General features: G+C 49.4%; 2 protein-coding genes across 2 annotated transcripts; one reads left to right on the top strand and one right to left on the bottom strand.

Annotated features, from left to right (window-relative positions):
- Positions 1 to 263: 263 nt before the first annotated feature.
- Positions 264 to 13,176, bottom strand: PGPEP1 (pyroglutamyl-peptidase I). Its single transcript, XM_058821299.1, has 5 exons — positions 13,075 to 13,176; positions 10,453 to 10,505; positions 4,364 to 4,480; positions 3,153 to 3,385; positions 264 to 2,442 (listed from the first exon to the last, which is right to left on the bottom strand). The coding sequence occupies exons 1-5, from the start codon at positions 13,106 to 13,108 to the stop codon at positions 2,250 to 2,252; spliced, it is 630 nt and encodes a 209-aa protein (XP_058677282.1). The 5' UTR covers positions 13,109 to 13,176; the 3' UTR covers positions 264 to 2,249.
- A 535-nt stretch (positions 13,177 to 13,711) lies between these two features.
- LSM4 (LSM4 homolog, U6 small nuclear RNA and mRNA degradation associated) lies at positions 13,712 to 24,141 on the top strand. Its single transcript, XM_058821303.1, has 5 exons — positions 13,712 to 13,740; positions 13,947 to 13,988; positions 14,095 to 14,193; positions 19,397 to 19,580; positions 22,790 to 24,141. The coding sequence occupies exons 1-5, from the start codon at positions 13,738 to 13,740 to the stop codon at positions 22,876 to 22,878; spliced, it is 417 nt and encodes a 138-aa protein (XP_058677286.1). The 5' UTR covers positions 13,712 to 13,737; the 3' UTR covers positions 22,879 to 24,141.
- The last annotated feature ends 1,766 nt before the right edge of the window (positions 24,142 to 25,907 follow it).

Raw genomic sequence — 25,907 nt, 5'->3', positions numbered from 1 at the left:
ACCCAGGGCACCCCCAACATTGCCAGGGCACCCCCAGACTCATCCAAGGCATCCCCAGAGCACCCCCAGCACTGCCAGGGCACCCCCAGATTCATCCAGGGCACCCCCAGATCCACCCAGGGCACCCCCAACATTGCCAGGGCACCCCCAGACACACCCAGGGGTGCAGAACCAGGGATGGACAGACGGACAGACGGACAGGGAACACCTCACCAGGAGATGCTGATCCCTCCCTGACCCCTCTGTGGGTCCCTGCTGAGATTCCACCCTTGCAATTTTGCTGTAGCCTCACCAATCTGTTGGTTTCCCACCTCCATTTCACCCACAGTGACATCAGAGGTGAATTAATTCAGTTTTTTGCTTGTTTTTCTGGAATTACTCCGTCACCAAACCCCCTGGGACATTTCCTCTTCCCCAAGTTTAGCAGCTAAAAAACACCCAGGACAAAAAAACTTCCCACCAACAAAGGAATAAATGCTATGGGGATAAGGAGCTCAACTAATCACAAAAATAAAAATTAAAAAAAAAACAAAAACAAACTGTGTCAAAGCATGAAGATTTCAACAAAATATTAAATAAAATAAATTACTAATCAGGAAATCTGACAAGTGCTACCTTGGAGTGGATGGCAATGACAATATCTCCCTTGAAGGCAAATTCCTGGCTGGAGAACTGAGGAGGAATTTCCCTGGGTCCATCCAAACACATCCCCCTGCCCAGGTGCCCTCACTGCAGAGTTTCTGTCCCATCCCGGGGGTTCCAAGGATGGGTTTTGTCACCAGACTTCTCCTGGCAAGCCCAGGGCAGCTCTCACTGAGAGTTACAATAGCAGAGCCAGTCAGCACCAGAGAAATTCAAAACCACGGGGTTTAAAAACCTTTAAAATGTTTAAAATGCTGTTTATAGATATATTTCTATCTATTTGTAAAAGCATCACAGACCTCTCCGTCCACGTGGCCTCTCCACGAGGCCTCAGCTCCCAGGTCCGGTGTCTGGTCCTGCTCCAAATCCAGCTGGGTTTCCTTGCTGCAATCTCAAAATTTGGCAGCAAATCTCCCCACAGGACCAGCATCGCCTGCCGAGGCCCAAGAGAATCCCTGGGGAAACCCCCAGGAGCAGCCAGAACCACTTCTGAGCCCTCCCATTGGGAGGGGACACCAGGAAAGAGCCTGGAATCCTCACTCTGAGCAGAATTCCTGAATTTCAAATAATTCCCTCTGCTTCCCAGGCAGCGGGATTGGGTTTGAAGAGCTGAAATTTGATTTTTTTTTTTTTTTTTTTGCAGGGATTTTGAAGACTTCCATCTGCATTTTTATGCCCCCACTCAAACCCAGGTGGGACTGGGATCTCAGTTCAACGTTGCTCTCCTAACCTGGAGCACGACGGGGGGAATTTGCAGCTGGGGAAATTATAAATTACTGAACCTTCACCTCAAAACCAGCATGGAGCACCAGGATAAAGATCTCCCGTGGGGAAAGTGGCCCTCAGCAAAGCTCTTTATCCATCAGTGATTGGTTTTGGACACATTTGAACCGAGGTGTTTGGTACAGGAGGCCCTTGAGGAAGGGAGGCGGCCAAGAGGGAAAAAGAGATTTGGAAAGGTTTAGGATCAGGCTCCAAAAATTAAAAATAAAAAAAATCCAGCTGGATTTGGGTTCCAAAAGGATCCCAAACACATCCCTTCTACTGCAGCTAAGCAGCCTGAGGTGTCTGGAGGGGGTGGAGAGAGGAATCAGTGCCCAAAATCATTTTCCATTCCAGCCGAGCAATTCCAGGCTCCTCATGCCCACCAAACTCTGCTTTCCATGCCAACCCCACAGCTCCAGCTGTGCTTCCACACCATCACCTTGAATTTGGGTCAGGAGAGGGGGAAACAAACCCAAAACCACCTGGAAGCAAACCTTTCATGTCAAGAATGAGCCACAAGAGGGTTGGGTGAGCTGGCCCAGGTGAGAAACAGCACAAATCCCTCAGGAATCAGGAGCTGCAGGTGTCCTAAAGAAGAGATTCGGAATCCTTTGTTGCTCAGGCTGGAGCTCACAGATTCAACAACAACAAAAAAAAGTTAATTTCTAAGCAGAATTTGTAGAATTTTCCTTTTTTTTTTCTGGTTTTTTTTTTTTTTTGACGTCTCCAATTCTGGGTCTGGAACTGTTGCTTGATTTATATTTTTTTTCCCCCCAATACTTCATCAGAGCAGGGAAAAATTTTTGGAAGTGCAATACTAGGAGAGCTCCTGGCCAGGCTGCTCAGTGTTCATGCTGACAATTGATTTTGTCTTCAGAGTGCTCCAAAAAATCCAGCATTTCCTCTATGATGGCCTGCAGGGCCCGGCCCAGCTGTTCTGCAGAGTAAGGTTTCCCCAGAGGAGGCACGTGGACAAACGCTGACCTCCCATGGCTCTGGTACAAGGAGGTGTAGTAGGTGAAGTCACACAGGTACCTGCAACACAAAACCAGGGGTTATTCAGTGAAAAATTAGGGAAAAAAACAGATAAAATGAGCTGTGAGGTCCCCATCGTTCAGCATCGTGGTGGCACCCTGGGGTTTAGGGGGATGTGAGGCAGGAATTTTTATAAAATTTTAAATATACATTATTATATATAAAATATATATTTTTATATATATTTGTATCTATAGAGAGGGATTTAGGGATTTATATAATTTTTTTTAAAATCTATGTATATATATATATATATATATATATAGGGATTTAGGGCGTTGTGAGGCAGGAATTTTTATAAAATTTTAAATATACATTATTATATACAAAATATATATATTTTTAATATATATATAGGGATTTGGTGATTTATATGAAAATATATATTTTTATACGTATTTATATATATATAGGGATTTAGGGGGATGTGAGGCAGGAATTTTTATAGAATTTTATATATACATTTTAATATATACATTTTAATATATTTATAGATAAATATATTTAAATATATAATATAACTATAAATATATTTTATAAATATGTAATATAAATGTAAATATATAACTGGTTGAGGAGGGAACTGAGGCCAGTGGCTGCTCTGCGAACAAGACTCGGTGCTCTGAGGAGCTGCCCACGAGAAAACACCACGAAGGAGTGAAACCCTTGTGATAAGGACACAACAGCGATAAGACGCCAAGGCCCCGTACCTGCCAGCGTCCTTGGAGATGGTGACAGTGACATCCAGGCCCAGGGCACTGACCCTGCTGCTGACGGCGTCCATGTCGATGATGGAGTCGATGCACTCGGGGCCGCCCTCCACGCAGCACTGCGAGCCCGGGCAGAAGCGACAGTTGTCCAGCCCCTTGTAGCCCACGTTGTGGCCACACTTCTCCAGGGTGACAGTGGTGGCCATGCCCGACACGCCCACGTGCACCACCAGCTGCCAGGGGACAAGGGACGGGGTTGGGTTGTGCAAGATCCCAATCACAGAATCACAAAATCGCACAATAATGAGGGTGGGAGAGACCTCTAAGGTCATCGAGTCCAACCTGTGCTGGGTGGTAAGAATTGTTTTGATCATTCTCTGAGGTTCAGAGAATGTGGAACCCAGAAATTTTCTTGGGAAGAATTGTGCCTTGCTTTTCTCTGTGAGGAGAAATGTGGGCCTACACACTTGGCCCTGACAGGCCAAGAAGCCAAACACAGGCACAGAAAATGAGATAAGAATTGGTCTGATCATTCTCTGAGGTTCAGAGAATGTGAATCTTAGAAATATTCTTGGGAGGAATTGTGCCTTGCTTTTCTCTGTGAAGAGAAATGTGGGGTTACACACTTGGCCCTGACAGGCCAAGGAACCAAACCACCATCACTGTGGGTGAGCAATCCCCACATTGCATTCTACTTTGGCACAACCACAGGCACAGAAAATGGTAAGAATTGTGTTTTTCCTTTCTCTGAGGTTCAGAGAATGTGAAACCCAGAAATATTCTTGGGAGGAATTGTGCCTTGCTTTTCTGTGTGCAGAGCAATGTGGGGCTATTTCCTGACAGGCCAAGGAACCAAACACCATCACTGTGGGTGAGCAATCTCCACATTGCATTCTGCTGTGGCACAAACACAGGCACAGAAAATGATAAGAATTGTGTTTTTCCTTTCTCTGAGGTTCAGAGAATGTGGAACCCAGAAATATTCCTGGGAGGAATTGTGCCTTGCAATGGGCCCTTCACACCCACTGCTCCTGGGAGCCGCAGCACTCCCAGCTGTAAAATCCTACAAATTTCTCACCACAAAAGAGGAAAAAATCCAGCCAGGACTGCCAGGCTGAGGGAATAAATGAAAAAGGAGACTTCCCATGGTGCCCACTGCAGGTTCCAACCCTTGGCTGGGTGGTTTTTTCCTCCTCGCTTTACTCACTCACCTGGGGACTGTGCTTCTTCCACAAGGCAGGAATGAGTCTCTGCACGGTCTGGTACTCAACAGGGACCTCATAGACGTGCAGATCCACGTCATCCCTCAGCCCCAGCTTCTCCAGCTCCTGAAAGCACCAGCAAAGCAAAACCAAGATGGTCAGACACAGATGAGCAGAGGATTTACTCCTGGAAGGTTCAATGGCAGAGTGAGGAATTAACACACAGTTTACACCAGGTTGTGTGAGCTCATAAACAGCACCTGCAGTGAGTTCACAGCAATGTAAAAAACCCCAAACCCATAATGGCAACAACAAAGGCATCTCCCCACCTGCGTGCAAGCAGAGTTTCACCCACAGAACCGTTTGTGTGGCTCTGATGTGTGTGTGACACAGAAATCAACATTTAACTGACAAGAGTTCCAGCAGCACCCACGCTGCCAGGGAAGCCTTGGCTCTGATATTTATAGAGGGAGACTGTCACAATCCTGCTCCTTCCAAAAAAATGACAATGTGGGGAAGGTGGAACTGGCAGGGTTTCATCCATCACCCAGGGCTGCTGGCCTGCAGAGGAATCTCACATTTATTCCCAGATAAAGAGCTCTCAGGGCTGGGGTGGTTCAGCTAACCCTGTAAACGATTCCTCCCTCTCTGCCATGAAAACATCCCAAATATCCTGGCAATAAACGGAGCCAATTTCCTCCAAACGTTTTAAAAAACAAAGTGGCAGTTAAATACCTTACAAAGACTTTAAAACCAGAGGAAAGGGCTTGTTTTTTTTCTCCCCAGTGTTTCTGACAGGAAAGCACTGTTGGATCCCAAAATTGGGAGTTCCCCCTGCCCACAGGTTCTCCAGTAAAAGCCATCAAAGGACATTTCAAAATATTCCTGAATTTATCTCTGTTCCAGGTTTGGATTCGGTCACCAGAGCCACGAGCTGCTCTTTGAAGCAATCCTCAGGTTTTGTTTTCCTCCTTGCAGATCAGCTGTTCTCACTCTCCAACCTTGTATTCCCCCAGGTTAGAAATTAAAAATTAAAGGCACTTGAAAGGAGAAGACAAGTTGAGGTTTGAGGCCTCCCCCATTTAAACATGAGCAGTGTCTTGCCATCGTTTTTCTGTGTTTTCATCAGCATGAGTGGTTTTCTACTGAGGGAAAAAACACCTTTCACACTTGTACAGCCAAACCACAGGGATGTAACAAGATTTAAGATAACTAAAACGGCCAGAAAGGCCAAAGTGACACTTTGAGAGAGCAGCAGATATGAGCAAGGATGATAAATCACAGGCTCTGGCTCCCAGGGCAAGGCTGATATTAAAGCCTGGCTGTATTGATTAGTGTCTGGCACACTCAGACATTCATTAGCACAGCTGGACGGAAGGGATGCACAAATCTGCACAAATCTGCCTTCAAAACCTTACCTGGAGCCTCAATAAAGGAGTTTACAGATGAGAGTGCTCAACCACCAGCCAGCCTCCTCAGGAGGAGAACAAACACTTTTCAGGAGCGTTAATAATAATGAGAAGTGATGCTCCTGAAGGTGAAGGGTGGGGAAGGAAAGAGCTCCTGGGGATGGGTTTGGTGGTGGGGATTCAGGAGGAAAGAGCTTCTGGGGATGGGTTTGGTGGTGGGGATTCAGAAGGAAAAGGTCCTGGGGATGGGTTTGGTGGTAAGGATTAAGAAACAGCTTCTAGGGATGGGTTTGATGGTGGGGATTGGGAAGGAAAGAGCTCCAGGGGATGGGTTTGGTGGTGGGGATTCAGGAGGAAAGAGCTCCTGGGGATGGATTTGATGGTGGGGAAGGGAAGAGCTCCTGGGGATGGATTTGGTGGTTGGGATGAGAAGAGCCGCTGGGATGGATTTGATGGTGGGGATTCAGAAGGAAAGCGCTCCTGAGGATGGATTCGATGGCGGCAAGTTTTGCTGGACGAAAACAGAACCCTCCAGCCACTTAAACCTTAACTTTACCAAGCCCCAACTTTTCCTTTACCCAGGCCCAGCGCTCCATAATGAAGATGTTTGTGACCTTCCCCCCCTCCCCGAACAAGCTCTGCCCCCCAGCCCTGTCCACCTGACAACCAGAGCACACAGAACATGTGTGACCCATTCCCTGACCCCTGCACAATGCTGCTCTTTGTGAGCCTCTAATATCCTTATCAGGTCTGTCTAGACACCCTGACAGCAATTGTCCTTCCTAATGTCAAAATGCACTCTGACCCCTCTCCTCCTCCTCCTCCTCCTCAGCCTGAAGCACTTTGGGGGGATGAAGGAGCCCAGCAGCTTCACAGCCCACAGGTCACACCTGTGTCCACACCTAAGTCAAAGCAGGGAGGGCAGAAAACCAGATTACAAAACCTCATTTTAGTGATTTCTTCTTGAAAGTCCCTCCCCAGCAAAAGTTGCACCCAAGGGGAAAAAAAAAATTAAAATCCTGAACTGAAAATTAAAATTATGAAAACTCAAAACAGCAAATCCAAATTAACACAGAGTGGTTTTGCTGTGAGCCTTAAAATAAGGCAGAAAGGAGTTTTTCTTCCTGCTGGTTTTATAGGAAAGCTCTCCCCCGTGAGTAAAAACCCAAACATTTCATTGGTTTTTTTTTTTTTTTTGGGTGAAATTTCGAAACTTTTCATTTCAGCAGCATTATCAGATTGCTGCTGCCACTATTTAAGGTAGCCATGTGTAAAAATCAGTCAGCTTGCAAAACCAGACAGAAATTCACTGCACTTCCAGGGCAAACTCACACCGTGCCCGTGTTCTGTGGGAGAACCCAAATAAAACCAGGAGCAGTGAAAACAGAACAAAAAAAAAAAAAGGAGAGAATTTTATCCTCGGGATGCAGCACAATAAAAGACGTAATAAACCAGAACTAGCCGAGCCCCAGAGCTAGGAAGGATTTAGAAAGATTGTTTAATTGATTTTTGCGCTATTAAAATGCAGATCACAGCGTCTGGGATTCGGGGACTCAGACACGCCTTTGTGTCCCCCGCGCTCCATGGAGTCCCCGTCTGAAAGTTGCACAATGCCCACCTCAGCCCGGCTCAAAGACATGCTGTTCCTTTTTGTCTGGGCCTCTGGGGGCTGAGACGGGGCAAGGAGAGGCAAATCCTCCCCGCTGCCTCCCAGCTGATGTTTTCACTCACAATAATCCCGACACGGAGCCGCCGGTTTGTACTCAAAACATCCTCCAGCTCTGGGTTTGGACACCCAAAACATCACAGATACACTCAAAACATCCCAAATCCACCCCAAAAACATCCTCCAGCTCTGGGTTTGGGCACCCAAAACATCACAGATACACTCAAAACATCCCAAATCCACCCAAAACATCCCAAATTCTGAGCTTACCCACTCAAAACATCCTCCAGTTCTGGGTTTGGGCACCCAAAACATCACAGATACACTCAAAACATCCCAAATCCACCCCAAAAACATCCTCCAGCTCTGGGTTTGGGTACCCAAAACATCACAGATACACTCAAAACATCCCAAATTCTGAGTTTACCCACTCAAAACATCCCAATTCTGAGCTTACCCACTCAAAACATCCTCCAGTTCTGGGTTTGGGCACCCAAAACATCCCAAATCCACTCAAAACATCCCAATTCTGAGCTTACCCACTCAAAACATCCTCCAGTTCTGGGTTTGGGCACCCAAAACATCCCAAATCCACTCAAAACATCCCAAATTCTGAGCTTACCCACTCAAAACATCCTCCGGTTCTGGGTTTGGGCACCCAAAACATCCCAAATCCACTCAAAACATCCCAAATTCTGAGCTTACCCACTCAAAACATCCCCAGTTCTGGGTATGGACACCCAAAACATCCCAAATCCACCCAAAACATCCCAAATTCGGGGTTTACCCACTCAAAACATCCCAGTTCTGAGCTTACCCACTCAAAACATCCTCCAGTTCTGGGTATGGACACCCAAAACATCCCAAATCCACTCAAAACATCCCAATTCTGAACTTACCCACTCAAAACATCTTCCAGTTCTGGGTATGGACACCCAAAACATTCCAAATCCACCCAAAACATCCCAAATTCGGGGTTTACCCACTCAAAACATCCCAATTCTGAGCTTACCCACTCAAAACATCCCCAGTTCTGGGTATGGACACCCAAAACATCCCAAATCCACCCAAAACATCCCAAATTCAGGGTTTACCCACTCAAAACACCCCCAGCTCTGGGTTTGGACACCCAAAACATCCCAAATCCACTCAAAACATCCCCAGTTCTGGGTTTGGACACCCAAAACATCCCAAATCCACTCAAAACTTCCCCAATCCATCCAAAACATCCCCAATTCTCAATTTAGCCACTCAAAACATCCCAAATCCACTCAAAACATCCCAAATTCGGAGTTTAGCCACTCAAAACATTCCCAGTTCTCAATTTAGCCACCCCAAACATCCCAAATCCACTCAAAACATCCCAAATTCTGAGTTTATCCGCTCAAAACATCCCAAATTCTGAGTCTGTCTACCCCAAACATCCCCAGTTCTGAGTTTAGCCACTCCAAGCACCCCCAATTATGAGTTTAGCCACCCAGAACTTCCCAAATCCACTCAAAACATCCCCAGTTCTGAGCCTATCCACTCAAAACACCCCCAAATCTGGGTTTACCCCCCAAAACACACCCAACTCTGAGTTTTGCCATCCCCCAAGCCCCTAAAAATGGATTTTAAGCAGAGGGGATGACTTCATCCATCAGCCACACAGCTGAGCAGCCACCAGCGCCCGGAGCTGTTTCTCTTTAGGTTTGTTTATTTTCTTTTCAAGCAACATCTCAACACCCACCACTCCTCCTGCTCCAAAAACACCCTTTTGTCTGTCTCCTCTAAAATAAAAGCAGCTATTTACAACACCAGCAAGAACAAACCAAATCACTGAGCCTCACTTCTGATTTTTAGGAACGTCCTGTGTTTTTGTTCCCACCATCCACAACCTGCATATTCCTCCAAATTTAAATATATTTATTTAATAAATAGATTAAATAAATATATTTAATATTATAAATTAAAATAAATTAAAATTAAACCCAAAAATGAAATAAATTCATTCCCAAAAAAGCTCTTGGAGGCAAAGGTTTTGTCTTCTCCCACCAGCCAACGCATCAGGCAGCTGGACACGAGTTGGCTGTAATTGATTAGAGTTTGTGATTTAATTTAAAAGCATTTGGAAGAAGATATTAATCTCAGAGCTCTGAAGGGGAGAGAGACGTGGTGGGGAGAAAAACAGATTTAATTCCCTGGGCAACTGCACTAAAAGGTACCACGGAATTCCCAGGGGCTTTGCCACAAACCCCATCCAGAAGTGACAAAGGAGGAGAAGTGGGATAATGTGGCAGCACCATCCCTGTGAAAAGTGTTTTTACAGCAAAAAAACCCTTAAAAAATAGCTCAATTCCCTCTTTTTGCCTCATTTGAGGGATGCCAGCCTCACCCAGGTGAACTCCTGGGCTCAGGGTGGGATTTTGGGGTGTCCTGTGCACGGCCAGGAGTTGTTGGATTTTTCCCTCTCAGGATATTCCAGATTTTAGGGATGTGCCCAGGCAGGCACAAGTGGAATAAAACTGATTTTCCTGAGCAGGCAGGAAAAGCATTTCTCCCAAATAAAGAAACCCTCCCAAATAGAGAAAGGAGGATCCAGGGGGGAAGATGAGGCAGCTCTGAGTGGGAATCAGACTCTGCCTCTCAACCCCACCAAAGTCTCCTCCCAGGGATGAGCTTGGGTTTAAAGGTGAACCAGCTGGCCCGGGCTCAAGTCAGAAGTGAGAGGAAAACACCCAGACTCGCCTGGGCTGGCTGGTTTGTTTGTCTGGAATCCTCCAGGAAGATTCCACGCTCCCTGCCCCGTTTAGAAAGCACCCAAAGCTGGGAATTCCTGACTTGCCTCAGCTACGTTAACCCAATCCCATTAAAACCCACCAGCTCGGGGGTTGTTTTCTGAGCAGGGAATCAAACATTATCCAGCTGGGTATCTGCAGAGAGCTCCAGGAGAAGCTGTAGGTGATGAAAAGAGCTGAAAGCACAAATTTGTAGGGATTTGTCCTCGATTTTGACACTTCCCAAGAGGGGAATTCAGGGGTTACCTGAACTGCAATCCAGCTGGCGTTCACAGCGTGCTCCCCAAATGGCCCAAACCCTGCAAGAGAGGGAAAATTCACAGATTTGACTCAAGTGGCAAAGAGGTTTGAGCTTTCCTGGAAAAAAAAAAAAACAAAAAAAACAAAAAAAAACAAACTCCACTTCTACCTCTCAATCCTTATTTCTTTACACCTGAGTATCAAACAAGGCACCTGCACCGAAATATTTCAACTCCAGCCTTGTACAGTGAAAGAAAACAATAAATTGACTGAAAATAAACTTGTTTTTTTTTTTTTTTTCTTGGGGAGTAGAATTTTCCTTCCTGCCCAGGTTAGAAAAATTGGTTATCACCAGCTAACTTGCCCGATGGCACAGAATTAGAATCATGATTGGATTTTCTATTCCTGATTGCTTCAGCCCACAGCAGATGCTTCCACAAGCCTGCCTCAAATGTTCCTTCCCCGCTCAGGGTCCTCTCCAAGATCTTCGTTAGCATTAATTACACCTCCCAAGGAAACAAACAGAGCTGTTGACAGCACACCCACAGCCCAGCAAAGGCTACCAGGGTGTCACCAAAACCACTTCCTTCAGCACCTCCAAATTCCTAATGAATAACTTTGGAGTTAACTGGTAATCCATAACACCTTTTTATCTCTTTTTTTTTTTTTTCTTTTTTCCCCCTGAGCAAGCACACAAAGGTTGGGCAATTTATCTGGGCGTAACGTCGATATGCTTTAATTTCAGATGTCAGCCTTGCCCTCCGAGCCTGCCGCAATTAGGAGACATAAATTCTGCCCAGCCCCTGAAAGGATCCGAGAGGGACCACAAATATCAGCTGACACCTTAATGGAAGTGTGGGGTTCGCCCTTCCCCGGGCTGCACCTCAGCAGGAATTTCCCAAGCGTGGGCTCGTCCACGCCCGCGGATTTCAGCCCGCCTCGCCAAAACAAATATTCCCCACAAAACCCAAAAAGCTGGGGGTGTTTTCCTGCGAGCAGAACTGCAGGGGTGTGAGACAAACCCTGACAGGGGGAAGGAGGCAAATTAATGCCTTGCCAGCTGTTTCTGCAAGTCCCACACGGCTCCCCGGAGCTGAATTCCCAAATAAAGCGTGACGATCCCATAAAAGAAACGAAATCCATGTTTTAGCAATAAAAAGGCTGGAATTCCACAGGTGCCCAGGCACAGGGCAGGATTCCCTGGCTCCAAATTCCAAACCCAAGTGGCACAAGCACAGCTGGGGTTATCCCTGCTCTGGGGAACAGAGGGAACTTTGTGGGCAGCGCATCCAGCCCTGCAAGGCTCATTAGCACTAAACCAGCTGCAGGGATGGCCGTGGGATTATCTCCTTAATGATTCTAAAAAAGAAATTGTGCACAAATAACGTTTATCCTCGGCTACCCGGGCTGGGAACCCACAGGGAACACGACACAATCCCCAGTGCTGAAGGGAATTCCTCCTGACATCCACGGAGTTATCAAATCACAAGGCAACCGCTGCCTTTTCGCAACCAGACTTCACTGAAATTTTCCCAAAAAAAAAAAAAAAAAGGGAAAAAAAGGAGCGTGGAGGAGCCTGGAGCAGCAGAACGTCTCCTGACGCAAGTTTTCTGTTTAGTCACCGCCGATTTGGGGCTGGGAAAGGCAGGATCTGCCACCTGCTCCCTGCCAAAGGCACTTTCTGCCCGTGGTTACGGCTGCCCCGCTATTCACACGGCCCCGGCTTCAGCTGCTGGGGGAGACCTGAATAGTTGGGGCCAGTTCCCCATTTGTCACAGGGCGGCCTCACCCACAAATCACCCCGGGCTGCCTTTGTACCCCGGGAGGGGCTGACACGGCCGGGGCCTCTCGCTCATTCTTCCCTTCCAGAGCCTCGGGGCTGCCTTGGGGGGCAGCTCCCACACTTTGGGGGGCTCAGGGTGGGGGGCTCAGAGCGGGATCCCCCCCTCCCTGCGCCCCATTAATCCTGCTCCTTGGGGGGATCCGTTCCCTTCTTCTGGTGAAGAGCAAAGCTTTGGGATGGGGTCACATATAGGAAAAGGGGATCCGAGTGCCAGCTGGATGGGTAAATGTTAGGAAAGCCCCTCGCTGCTGTACCCCCCCAGCTCTGACACCCCTGAGCCAAAGCCCCCCAGACTCTGCCCTGCGCCCCATCTATCGCCCCACACTGGGGACAGCCCCCCAAAACAGCCCCCCCAAAACAGCCCCTGCTCCCCATTCAGGCCCCCCCTGATGGGACAGCAGACCCTCCTCACCTTAGGGAGGGGAACCCCCATTATCTCAGGGAAGAGGTCCCCCAAGTGCCCCCTCCAAGCCAAGGGGTCCCCAAAATTCCCGCTCTCGCCCAAATTCCCCATTCCACAGAAGCGCCCCCTCCAAGCCCCCGGTCAATTCGGGGAGGGGTCTCGCCCCTACCCCCGGTCACTTTAATCAGGAAAAGGATCCCCAAAGCCGCTCCTCAGCCCGGAGCAGGGGTCCCCCAGCTGCACCCCCAGACCCTTTAACCCCCCCAGCCCTGCCCTTCCCTGGCAGCCCCCCCTCAAATGGGGAAGGGCTCCCCCAAAGTGCCCCGGCAGGGACGGGGTCCCCCTTCAATCCCCCCGCATTTCCCCTCTCACCGCCCCGTACCCGTCACCACCACCGCCCGCCGCGGCTTCTCCATCGCGGCTCCGTCCCGTCCGTCCCGTCCCGTGTGTGTCTGTCTGTCTGTCCGTCCGTCCGTCCGTCTGTCCGTCCGTCCCGTCCCGCCGCCGCCGCCCCGCACTGAGCGCGGCCCCGCCCCGCGCCGCCCGCCCCGCCCCGCGCCGCCCGCCCCGCCGCTTCCGCCGCCGCGGCGGAAGTCCCACAGCGGGACGGGCCTGGAGCCCTTCCCCCGTTACCGATCACCGGCACCGTCCGTGCGCGGCGCAGCCCGACGGGCTCCCGCTCGCCCGCCTCAGCGGCGGGACTCGGGGGCGGGGATTTGGTTAAATAAAACGCTCACCCTGAGCCTCGCGGGGTTCGCTGGCTGGCTGTGGGGCAGCACGAAGCGCGTTCGCGGTACCGGGCGGTGCGGAGCGCGCCCCGTCCCGTCCCGGCGCGGCCCGTCCCGGGCGGTGCCGCCGCAAAGGCGCGGACCGGGCGGCGCGGCGCGGCCGGGCCGTGATCCGCGCTCTGATTGGCTGCAGCGGGAGCGCGCCGCGCTCTGATTGGCTGCGGCGGGACCGCGCCGCGCTCTGATTGGTCCCGCGCGGAGCCGGGGGCGGTTTGAGCGGCAGCGCCCGGCGCGGCGGCGGCTGCCGGTCCGGCACGATGGTGAGCGGGGCACCGGGAACGGGGGGAACGGGGAACCGGGCACCGGGCTCGTGAGGAGGCTGAATCGGAGGGAAGGGCCTGGATCATCTCATCCCCGCCGCCCGGGATGGCGTGCCCGGTGCCCCGCTCGGTGCTCGGGTCGGTGCCCCGGCCGGTGTCCCGTTGGCGGTCGGTGCTGAGGCCTTTCTCCTCTCTTCCCCCCGCAGCTGCCCCTGTCCTTGCTGAAGACGGCGCAGAACCACCCCATGGTGAGTACGGGCCGCGCGGCCCAGCCCCGCTCCCCTCCCCGGTAGCGCGCGGGTGGCACCGGGCACGGCCCGGTACCGGCGCCCCGTGACCGCCGTTCTCCCGCAGCTGGTGGAGCTGAAGAACGGGGAGACGTACAACGGGCACCTGGTGAGCTGCGACAACTGGATGAACATCAATCTACGGGAGGTGATCTGCACATCGCGGGTAAGGCTGCAGCACCGGTACCGGCACCGGGCACGGCAGGGTCCGCGGGGAGCACCGGGAGCAGACAGGACTGGCACCCAGATCTGTCCCCAAAGGTCCCCGCAGCCAGGCTGGCTCTGCTGTAGCTCACATCGCTGCTGTGGAAGTGTAACCTCTGCCTGAAATGCAGATTTAATGTCATTATTGGTAACGGTCATTTAATTATTGATAGTGCCCATAGTGAAGGAGCAGCCCTGTGTGTGTGCCCCCTCTCTGCACATCACAGCCTGAGGGGCTGGGGTCCCTCATCCCCCTGGGTGAGGAGTGGGGGCCCACGTGCTGTGATGCTGATCCCGGTTTCCCAAAATCCCTTTACCTGTCCCAGGCAGCCTCAAACACCACAATTCTTTTATTCCCTCCAATCTCTTCAATCTCTTTTATTACTTCCAATCTCTTTTATTCCCTCCAATTTCTTTTATTCCCAAAAGAATATTTGGAATATTCTTTTATTCCCAAATCAGTCTCTTTGATTCCCTCCCCTCTCCACATCCAGCTGACTTCACCCACTGAGGCTAAAGGGACCTTTGGAAGCTCTGGGACCTTTGCCCTCGGCCAGAGTTGCTCCAGGAGATTGGGATCTGTGTTTTGGGCTTTGACCTCCATCAGAAGTTCCTGGTGTGGTCCCTGTGGGCAGCACAGATGGTGGGAGCCCAGCTGCTGTTGTGCTTTCCTTGTTCTTGTGATCCTTGTTCTCCCAAAAACCGTTGGAATTTTGGAATTTGTGGCTGGGTTTTGGGTCACGGCGGGACAAGGATCTGCTGTTGAATTTAGCGGGAGGGAGACTCAGAGGAGGTGACAGCAAAGTCAGGACACAGGTGATGATTCCCTTCTCCTTGGAGATTTGCTTCCAAAGGCTCAGCGCTCTGCCTGGGAGGAGCAGCAGCTCAGGTTTTATGGGAGGGATCACCCAGAGGGAAGTGGGGATGTTGGAGCGAGCCCAGGATGATCAGAGAGGGACGGAGCAGCTTTCCCGTGGGAAAAGGCTGAGGAATTGGGAGAGGAGAAGCTTTGGGGTCACCTCAGTGTGGCCTTCCAGTGCCTGAAGGGGCTGACAAAAACATGGAGAGAAACTTTGGACAGGGGATGGAATGAGAGGACACAGGGTTGGGTGGGATTTTGGGAGGGAATTCCTCTCATGGAGGTGGGGAAGTTTGGGATGAAATTCCCAGAGCAGCTGTGGCTGCCCCATCCCACAGTCCAAGGGATTACGTCCCCATCCCTTGGACACAACCCAGTGTCCAGGGCCAGGCTGGACAGGGCTTGGAGCCACCTGAGACAGTGGGAGGTGTGGAATTGGGACAATCTTTGATTCCCAACCCAAACCATTCCATTATTCCATCATCCTATGACCCCGACATAGCCTCGTCTGCCTCCAAACGCCCCCAAAACCCGGGTGGAGACGGAATCTGCTGGTGGCGCTGGTGGCGCTGGCCGCTAGATGGCACGGGACAACGAGGCGGGAGCCGGCTGTTTACCCGGGACAGGCGGAACGAGGAAGGGGCCGGGAGCTCCATCCCTTCCTGCAGCCCAGGCAGGGCGGGGTTTGCCGGCTCTGCCTCTGGCCGGGGAATCTTGGCCTGGGCTTGCCCGTGCAGGCAGAGCCGCCCCAAATAATAATAATAATGATAATAATAATGGTGGTGATGAGAGGAGCTGCTGTGCTGGGGAAGGGGAAACGGGAAAGCCTTAAAAATGTGATTGCCTGGCAAAAGAGTTTGAGAATATGGAAATTATAAGTGAGATTGAAATGAAAGCAAGCTTTGAGATACCTCAGTTAGTGCACAACTGGAAAACAATGAAGGTAACCCCCTTTTGATGGAACAACACCCTCTGCTTGCAGACAGCTCCAAGGGTCAGAGCAGACCCTACAGCTTGGCAGAAGGGCCCAAAGAGGAGTTTGTAGGGTTTAAAATGTAACACAGTATGGTAATGTAATGATTCTTATAGACTGTGTGTAAGTGCTATAGGATTTGTATATTGTACTACATTGGTTAGTGAGAATCAGAATATTCAGCACAGATGATTTATGGTATTGGAACGGGAACTTCACTCTCTTATCCCTTTTACTCTCTTAAGCTTTTACTCTTTTACTCTCTCCCCCTCTCCTCTCTCAGTCCTGCTCTGAGCTGTGGCTGGCAGCTCCCAGCAGGGCCCTGCGCTTGGCCCTTTGCAATAAACCCCAAATTCCACAACCAGGATATTTATTGTATTGCAACAGGAACCTCGTCCTCTTTTACTCCCTCTTTACCCTCTTTACTCTTCCTCACTCTCTCATCTCTTTACCACGCTCTTGCCTTCTCTCTCTTTACCCCTCTCTCCTTCAGGGCTGCTCTGAGCTGTGGCTGCAGCTCCCAGCAGGGCCCTGCACCCAGGCCCTTCGCAATAAACCCCAAATTCCACGACCAGAAGAAGATTTATTGTATTGTAATGGGACCCTCACCCTGTGATCCTCACTTTTACTCTCTTTCTCTCTTTACCACTCTCTTTATCTCTCTCCCCCTCTTTGGGGCCTGCTCCGAGCTGTGGCTGGCAGCTCCCACCCAGGCCCTTCGCAGATCTCTCCCGTCCATCCATCCCCGCCGTGCTACCCCCGCGTCCCCAGGGAGCAGAACGGGCCGTGCTGGTCTCTCCCCCTCTCCCGGGACCCTGCAGGCTGCACATGGGGAGGGCTGGGCTGGGCTGGAGCCGCCCCAGCTGCAGCCCGGCCCTGCTGGAGCCGGCCCAGTCCCTCCTCCCACTGACATCATAGCCAGGGAGTTGTTGTTCAGCTCTGGGTTCTTGTTCCTACGGCCCTGAGTTGTTGTTCAGCTCTGGGTTCTTGTTCCTACAACCCTGAGTTGTTGTTCAGCCCTGGGTTCTTGTTCCTACAACCCTGAGTTGTTGTTCGGCTCTGGGTTCTTGTTCCTACAACCCTGAGTTGTTGTTCAGCCCTGGGTTCTTGTTCCTACAACCCTGAGTTGTTGTTCAGCTCTGGGTTCTTGTTCCTACAACTCTGAGTTGTTGTTCAGCCCTGGGTTCTTGTTCCTACGGCCCTGAGTTGTTGTTCAGCTCTGGGTTCTTGTTCCTACAACTCTGAGTTGTTGTTCAGCTCTGGGTTCTTGTTCCTACAACCCTGAGTTGTTGTTCAGCTCTGGGTTCTTGTTCCTACAACCCTGAGTTGTTGTTCAGCCCTGGGTTCTTGTTCCTACAACCCTGAGTTGTTGTTCAGCTCTGGGTTCTTGTTCCTACAGCCCTGAGTTGTTGTTCATCTCTGGGTTCTTGTTCCCGAGTTGTTGTTCAGCTCTGGGTTCTTGTCCCTACAACCCTGAGTTGTTTTTCAACAACTTCTTAATTCCACGACTCGCTGAAACCCTGCTGGGTTGAGCCCATGGTATCCCAGGAAAATCCTGAAACAACACAGGGAGAGGTGGCTGCTCCAAAACTGAGCACCTGAAGATTTTTATTTTTACTTTTTTTTTTTTTTTTAATTATTTGTTTGTCTGTTTAATAAATATATAATGACCCATTGGGTTTAGTCCTAGGGCAGCCCATGGTATCCCAGGAAAATCCTGAAACTGCCTGAGAGCAACACAGGGAGGTGGCTGCTCCAGAACTGAGCACCCAAATATTTTCATTTTTAAATACATAAATAAATATAAACACATATATTTGTTTATGTAATAAATATATAACAACCCATTAGACTGAGTCCTAGGGGAGCCCATGGTATCCCAGGAAAACCCTGAAACTGCCTGAAAACAACACAGGGGGGTGGCTGCTCCGAAACAGGACGCTTGAAGATTTTTATTTTTATTTTTAATAAATATACAAAGTGTGAGTTCCTCATTCCCCTCAGCTGCTCTGGAGGCTCTCAGCCCACGGCCAGCTGGCTCCAGAGCTGCCTCTCTGCTCCCTCCACACCCCAGAGCAGGGAAGGAGTGGGGTGACTCCCAGCTGGACAGGAATCCTGGCCGCAGCTGCGTTTTTACACCAGAATTGGTTGTTCGGCCCCACTTTAACTCCTGCCTCTGGTCCCACTTTCGATTCCCCTCTGGTGTGAGAAGGGAAGAAGGGCCTGGTTCCCTCAGCCTCTTCTGCTGACGTTTTCTGTGAGTGTTTGAGGAACAAATTGAAATTACAGTTGTTTGTGGGGCTCTGTGTTCTGGGGAGTTAAACCCCCATTTTTCACAGCTGGTTACAGATAACGCTCCCAGCAAAGACTGCTGCAGCTCTGCCCCTCTCCAGAAACGCTCAAAATCCCTACAAGTGACCCAAAACAACAGGTTTTGCTGGTGGCCTCACATTTTGGAAGTTAAAAATCCCCAAAAGTGACCAGAAAGCAGCAGATTTTGCTCGTGTCGCTCCCCAAAATGACAGGGAAAAGTTAAAAATCCCAAAAATTACCTAAAAGCAGCAGGCTTTGCTTGTGGCCTCACATGCTGCTCCCCAAGGACTCACATTTTGCTCCCCAATAGGCTGGGAACAAGTTCAAAATCCCCAAAAATTACCCAAAGAGCAGCAGGTTTTTCTCCTGTTTCTCCCCAACAGGACAGGGACAAGTCCAAATCCCCAAAAGTGACCCAAAAGCAGCAGGTTTTGCTTGTGGTGACAAGTTAAAAATCCCTAAAAATGACCCAAAAGCAGCAGAAATCAGCAGATTTTTCTCGTGTTTCTCCCCAACAGGACGGGGACAAAAAAATCTGTAAAAGTGACCCAAAAGCAGCAGGTTTTGCTCATGGTGACAAGTTAAAAATCCCTAAAAATTACCCAAAAGCAACAAGTTTGGCTAATGGACTCACTGCTGCTCCTCAACAGGCTGGGGGCAAAAAAAAAAATCCCTAAAAGTGACCCAAAATCCGCAGAAAGCAGCAGATTTTGCTTGTCTTGCTCCCTAACAGGCTGAGGACAAATCCAAAATCCCTAAAAGTGACCCAAAAGCAGCAGGTTTTGCTCATGGCCTCACATTTTGCTCCCCAGCAGGATGGGAACAAATTCAAAATCCCTGAAAGACACCCAAAAGCAGCCGGTTTTGCTCACGGTGGCGAGTTAAAAATCCCTAAAAATGCCCCAAAAGCTGCAGATTTTGCTCACGTTGCTCCCAACAGGCTGGGAACAAAAACAAAAAGAAAAATCCCAAAAAATGCCCCAAAATCAGCGTTTTTGTGTCGTGTTTCCCCCCCGGCAGGACGGGGACAAGTTCTGGAGGATGCCCGAGTGCTACATCCGCGGCAGCACCATCAAGTACCTGCGGATCCCCGACGAGATCATCGACATGGTCAAGGAGGAGGTGGTGTCCAAGGGCCGCGGCCGCGGCGGCATGCAGCAGCAGAAGCAGCAGAAGGGCCGCGGGGTCGGGGGAGCCGGCCGAGGTAAAAACCGGATTTGTTATGGGCTTGGACGAGGTAAAAACCTGATTTTTTTTTTGGTTGGACGAGGTAAAAATCTGATTTTTTTTTGGTTGGACGAGGTAAAAATCTGATTTTTTTTTGGTTGGACGAGGTAAAAATCTGATTTTTTTTTTGGTTGGACGAGGTAAAAACCTGATTGTGTTATGGGGTTGGACGAGGTAAAAACCTGATTTTGTTATGGGCTTGGACGAGGTAAAAACCTGATTTTTTTTTTGGTTGGACGAGGTAAAAACCTGATTTTGTTATGGGGTTTGACGAGGTAAAAATCTGAGTTTTTTTTGGTTGGACGAGGTAAAAACCTGATTGTGTTATGGGGTTGGACGAGGTAAAAATCTGATTTTTTTTTGGTTGGACGAGGTAAAAATCTGATTTTTTTTTGGTTGGACGAGGTAAAAATCTGATTTTTTTTTGGTTGGACGAGGTAAAAATCTGATTTTTTTTTTTGGTTGGACGAGGTAAAAACCTGATTGTGTTATGGGGTTGGACGAGGTAAAAACCTGATTTTGTTATGGGCTTGGACGAGGTAAAAACCTGATTTTTTTTTTGGTTGGACGAGGTAAAAATCTGAGGTTTTTTTGGTTGGACGAGGTAAAAACCTGATTGTGTTATGGGCTTGGACGAGGTAAAAACCTGATTGTGTTATGGGCTTGGACGAGGTAAAAACCTGATTTTGTTATGGGCTTGGACGAGGTAAAAATCTGATTTTTTTTTTGGTTGGACGAGGTAAAAATCTGATTTTTTTTGGTTGGACGAGGTAAAAATCTGATTTTTTTTTGGTTGCACGAGGTAAAAGCCTGATTTTGTTATGGGCTTGGACGAGGTAAAAATCTGATTTTTTTTTTGGTTGGACGAGGTAAAAACCTGATTTTGTTATGGGGTTGGACGAGGTAAAAATCTGATTTTTTTTTGGTTGGACGAGGTAAAAATCTGATTTATTTTTTTGGGGTTGGAAGAGCTGGACAAGGTAAAAATCTGATTTTTTTGGGGTTGGACGAGGTAAAAAATCTCATTTTTGTTTTGGGGTTGGAGGAGCTGGACAAGGTAAAAATCTGATTTTACTTTTGGGGTTGGATGTCATAAAAATCTGATTTTTTGGGGGTTGGACGAGGTAAAAATCTGATTTTATTTTTGGGGTTGGAGGAGCTGGACAAGGTAAAAATCTGATTTTATTTTTGGGATTGGAGGAGCTGGATGAGGTAAAAATCTGATTTTTTGGGGGTTGGACGAGGTAAAAATCTGATTTTTTGGGGGGGACTTGGAGGAGCTGGACAAGGTAAAAATCTGATTTTTTAAATTTTTTTTCCCTCATCTTGGAGAGGGGACAATGGGATCCCTGCCGTTAAAATCTCCCTTTTTGTGCAAGGAGCACTCGTGGTGCTCTGTGGCAAAGGCAGGGCTGTGTCTGGGAGAAGCTGGAGCAGGATCCGGTCGAGCAGGGAGCCCTGCCAAGGAACGGGGAGGATTCGTGCCAGGGATGGGCCTCCCTCCCTCCCTCCCTCTGGGCTGGGCAGGAGCTTCAGGGAGTCTCAACTTGACTGTTTCAGCTCCTCCTGGTTCCTGCAGCAGCAGAAATGCAGCTCAGCAAGGCCCAGGGGCAAACAAAAGGGGTGGAAAGAGTGAAAATAAACCAGGCTCTGCTATTTACACCCCAGTTCTGGGTGAAAATAGTGAAAATAAACCACTGCTCGTGGCAGCGAGGGGAAAAAAAATCATCTTCTTCCACCTTTAAAATGGGGCTTTGGATTTCCTGATTTGTTAATGTATTTAAATTTAAAAATAAAATTAAAAAAAAAAAAAAAAAAAAAAAAGAGACAAAACTATGTGAGCTGCTTTGGAAGATGAATAATTCATGTTCCTGATAAAGGGCAGGTTGCCACTTCGGGAGAAATAGGTCACCCAAACAACCCTTCCCATTTCCATTTCAGGGGTTAGGTGATCCCAGGGCGCTCCATAATATAAATATAAATATAAATATAAATATAAATATAAATATAAATATAAATATAAATATAGATATAAATATAAATATAAATATAAATATAAATATAAATATAAATATAAATATAAATGTACATGTCATTGATATTTATATTTATATATGTGTTTATATATTTATTTATATTATTTATTATAGAGGTTCCCCTCCTTGCCTTTGCCTTGGCACAGCAGTTTTTTAGGATTATTTTTTCTGTGATAAACACCAAAACCACGCTGTTTTCCCTGCCTTGGCACAGCAGTTTTTTAGGATTATTTTTTTGTGATAAACACCAAAACCACGCTGTTTTCCCTGCCTTGGCACAGCAGTTTTTTGGGATTTTTTTGGGGATAAGCATCAAAACCACGCCGTTTTCCCTGCCCACCTGGTGGGGAGCTCCAAGGTGCAGCTCCTGCTGCTGTTTCCATGGGCAGCCTCAATTTGCTGATGGAATATTTTCAGGAGAAGCTCCAGCATTTGCTAATTAGCTCAAAGGTTTGGCTCCCATTACCGAGACGTGAAGGGAGGAGGGAAAGGAAAAAAAAAAAAAAATAAATAAAAAAATGAAGGCAGGACAATTTTGCTGTGAGGCCACGGGGCAGGAGGGAAGCTGTAATTGTGCTCACAGTTGAAAGGATTATTGTCTCTGACACTCCTCATCCTCCTCCTTTGGCTTCTGGCTTGCCAAGCTCACGAGTCCAGGAGGAGCATCCCCAGCACTGCAGGCTTGGGAAGAATTCAATAATTTAAGTTTTGGGCACATCCCCTCCTCTGGAGAAGCTCTGGTGCGTGGATTGGGTCTGCTTTGGGCTCTGCCTTTGTGCAGCAGGGTGGATCCAATCCCTTTATCCCCAGGATGGGGTTTTGGGGATAAATCTCATCCCAAAATCTCAGGGCTGGGCGATTTTACATCTGTTGCTTCCCTGGTTCCATTCTTGGGGAAGAAACCTCAATTTACCACGAGATCATCATTAATCACGAGATGGACACGCCAGGGAGGTGCTGCTGAACTTGCTGAGATGGGGATGAGTGTGTGCACCTCCTAAACAAAGGTCTGGGGCTGCAAAAGGAGAAGTCAAAAAGCCACATTTCTGCTCCTGAGACTCCAGAATAAGCGGGTTTTTGGGGTGAGACGTGGCTGGGCGAGGCTGTGAGGCATTGCTGGTGCTGATACCTGTCCCTTTGTGCCCCACAGGTGTGTTTGGGGGCCGTGGCCGAGGAATTCCAGGCAGTGGAAGAGGCCAGCAGGAGAAGAAGCCGGGCAGGCAATCAGCCAAGCAGTGAGGGCAGGGACGCTCTGGCTTTTGTCACCTCAGGGCTGTCCCCAAACGCTCCCTGTGCCACCCCTCCACCAGAACCAGAGCCCAAATCGTGCTCCTCTTTACAAGGAGCTTTCCCTCCTTGTAGCCAGCAAATCATTGGAAATATTTTTAAAAATTCGGTTCATGGTTAAGGAGCGAGGTTCTGCCTTCTCCTGAGAGTGAATTTTTCAGCCTTACCAGGTTTAATTTAAAATATTCCCCTGTTCAGAGGTACCAGTATGAAGGCAAACACTTTCTGGATCGCTTGGATTATTATTATTTTTTTAAATACTTGAAACTTGGGAAAGTTGTTTTGTTTGTAACAGATGTGTTTTGGTTTAAAAACACTGAACTTGAGGATGTTGTGTCTGAATATGAATAGTCCTAAAAGTTTGGGGTTTTTTAAACCAACAAACACTGAAGCTTTGCTTTTCTTCTCCTGGCCAGTGAGTTCTGTTCCTCCAGTGCCTCCAAGGAGGGATGAACCTTCAAGGCTTGTTCCCAGGAGAGCTTTGTGACAAACGAGCATTTCCCAATTAGTTCATTGCTAATTTGACTTCAGGTCGGAAGTTTCCTTCAAATGAACAGGGGTTTTTTCCTGTGGGTTTTGGTTTGTTTTGTTTTTTTTTTTTCTTTTGCATGAGGCTGGTGCACCCCTTATTCCTGGTGGGGGATTTAAATTTTTTTTTTTTTGAAACATCAATTTGAGTTGATTTCCATGGATTTACTTTTGAAAACTCTCTCCCTTCTGCTGTGACACCGAGTCCTGAGCTCTGACAATATTTCCCACCCCGATTTCTTCCATCGGCGGCTGGTGGTTGACCTGGCTGGCTGTACCTGTCACTTCCTCCCCCAGCCCTCAATTATCCTCCCTGGGGCACAGCGTGTGAGCGTGTCCCTCCTGCAGCCCCAGAAAACTCCTGGGGATTCCCAGGGCAGGTCACTGCAGTCTTCCAACAGCAAAACACACCCTCAGAACGTCCTGGCTGATCCCAGGGGGAGAGGAACGGCTCTGGGTGTGCCTCGGCCCCTCTGCATGGATGGAGCAGCTGAATTTTGGGGGGGAAAGCTGGTATTGTGACTTGTCTCGAGCAGGTTTGGGGTTTGTACAACTGGTTCTCGTGTTGGAGGCTCTGCCATCGCCGCTGTACTGGAAAGGAGCGAAGAACTTGCTTTTATAGAGTTATTTTTTTAATGTTTGTAGCACTGGGCACAGTGGTGAGTGAGAATAAATCTCCAGCCTCTCTCTCTGTGTGCGTCTGTGATGCTGCTGGGCCCTGCCTGGCCCAGAGCCCTTCCCTGAGCCCTGGAATCGGGGCTAAATCCCAAATATTCCATTTCCAACACCAGCCATGGAGCTGTTCTTGCTGAGGCCGTGAGCAGCACTCATCCAGTTCCAGGGATGGGCTGATGTGTCCTCCCTGCTGGAAAACTCCTGTGGCATTTCAACAAAGCCCAGGCTGTGTCAGACTTTCCCTCCCCGACCTGCTCCCTCCCTCTGGATCCCTGTGCTGTGGCTTCCCTGCTGCAAAGGGAAGTGGCTCCAGCCCTGCTGGGATTTTCTGGCACCAGAAATCCTCACTGCAGCAACGGGGAGAGTCCTCCAAGCGCTGCTTATCTCCTGGCCAAGCTCTGGGGTCAGGCGATGGAGCTCGTTAAGTTCTGCATTTGTTTAATCACCCCACTTCAGCAGCATTCCCTGCCTGCTTCCCCCTTTTTTCCTTTTTCAATATTTTTGTGCCCCCACGAAGGGCAGCTGGGTGGCAGATGGCTCTGTGGAAGGGCATTGATCACTTTGGGCTTTTCTGCCCCAAAAATCCACATCTGGGAGCTGTCACTGCCCCGTGGCTGAAAACAAAACTAAAAAAAAAAAATTGTAACAAACCAGGGAGGAGCGAGATAAAAGCAACAAGCAGAGAGGAGGAGGAGGAGGAGGAGGAAAAGTCTGAGGCTGGCTGCGGGCGTGGGTGGGCGCAGAGCCTGGCAGGGCCAGCGCGTCCCCACGGAAAGGCCCAGCAAAGGCCGCCCTGGAAACCCTTCCCGGGGTATTGGGGGGCTCTGGAGATGGTGGCAGCCCCGGGCTGGTGTCTCTGAGTGCCCCACGGTGACTCAGAGCTGCTGAGCCCTGCCAGGAGGCAGCACAGGAATAGTTACACACCAGCGACGCGGAGGGAGTGGCTGCCGAAATACTTCAGGGCTGTGCTAAGCAACTAAAAATACACGTCAAACCCTCCTCCTCCTCCTCCTCCTTTTTCCTTTTTAAATCTGTTTTCTTTCTCTCTTTCTTTCTGGGTTTTTTTCTTTTTTTTCCTTTTTTTTTTTTTTTAATTCTTGTTTTTGGTTGTGGGAGGCCCCTGGGGGTTCCTCGGGGACAGGGCAGGTTTGGGGACAGGCGGTGGTGGCAGCTGTGACTTCTTGTTTTCCCGGCTCGGTTCCTCTGTCCCTGCCTGTGGCAATGACTAAGAGGCAGCTTCCCCTGCGTGCCCAGAGCCTGCCGTGCCAGTGCTGGGGGGCAAACCCTGCTTGTTCCCTTTCCAGAGCCTGCTGTGCCAGTGCTGGGGGGCAAACCCTGCTTGTTCCCTTTCCCAGGGGGGTTCGTGCCAATCCTGGGGGGCAAACCCTGCTTGTTCCCTTTCCCAGGGGGGGCTTGTGCCAATCCTGGGGTGCAAACCCTGCTTGTTCCCTTTCCCAGGGAGGTTCGTGCCAATCCTGGGGGGCAAACCCTGCTTGTTCCCCTTTCCAGGGCCTGCCGTGCCAGTGCTGGGGGGCAAACCCTGCTTGTTCCCTTTCCCAGCGGGGTTTGTGCCAGTGCTGGGGTGCAAACCCTGCTTGTTCCCTTTCCCAGGGGGAACTTGTGCCAATCCTGGGGTGCAAACCCTGCTTGTTCCCTTTCCAGGGGCAGCTTGGCATCCCTGGTAGTCCCTGGGCACCACTCAGTGTGCAGGATCAGGCACCCCTGGTGCCCTGGAGCTGGTGGCACACAGGGAATGGTGCTGGTGGCACTGTTGGAGC

The sequence above is a fragment of the Ammospiza caudacuta genome, chromosome 28, assembly GCF_027887145.1.
Source record: "Ammospiza caudacuta isolate bAmmCau1 chromosome 28, bAmmCau1.pri, whole genome shotgun sequence".
In the NCBI taxonomy this organism is placed as follows: Eukaryota; Metazoa; Chordata; class Aves; order Passeriformes; family Passerellidae; genus Ammospiza; species Ammospiza caudacuta.
Note: the sequence above shows the minus strand (reverse complement) of the source record. Positions and strands in the feature narration are given on the sequence as shown.

What these genes read in the sequence shown, in the direction of transcription:
- LSM4 (XM_058821303.1), top strand. An exon ending in CGGCGCAGAACCACCCCATG is followed by an intron (nt 13,989 to 14,094) that starts GTGAGTACGGGC and finishes GTTCTCCCGCAG; the next exon opens with CTGGTGGAGCTGAAGAACGG. An exon ending in GGTCGGGGGAGCCGGCCGAG is followed by an intron (nt 19,581 to 22,789) that starts GTAAAAACCGGA and finishes TGTGCCCCACAG; the next exon opens with GTGTGTTTGGGGGCCGTGGC.
- PGPEP1 (XM_058821299.1), bottom strand. Translation starts at nt 13,108, where the DNA reads ATGGAGAAGCCGCGGCGGGCGGTGGTGGTGACGG. An exon ending in GCGGGCGGTGGTGGTGACGG is followed by an intron (nt 10,506 to 13,074) that starts GTACGGGGCGGT and finishes CCTCTCTTGCAG; the next exon opens with GGTTTGGGCCATTTGGGGAG. An exon ending in GGAAGAAGCACAGTCCCCAG is followed by an intron (nt 3,386 to 4,363) that starts GTGAGTGAGTAA and finishes GTCCCCTGGCAG; the next exon opens with CTGGTGGTGCACGTGGGCGT.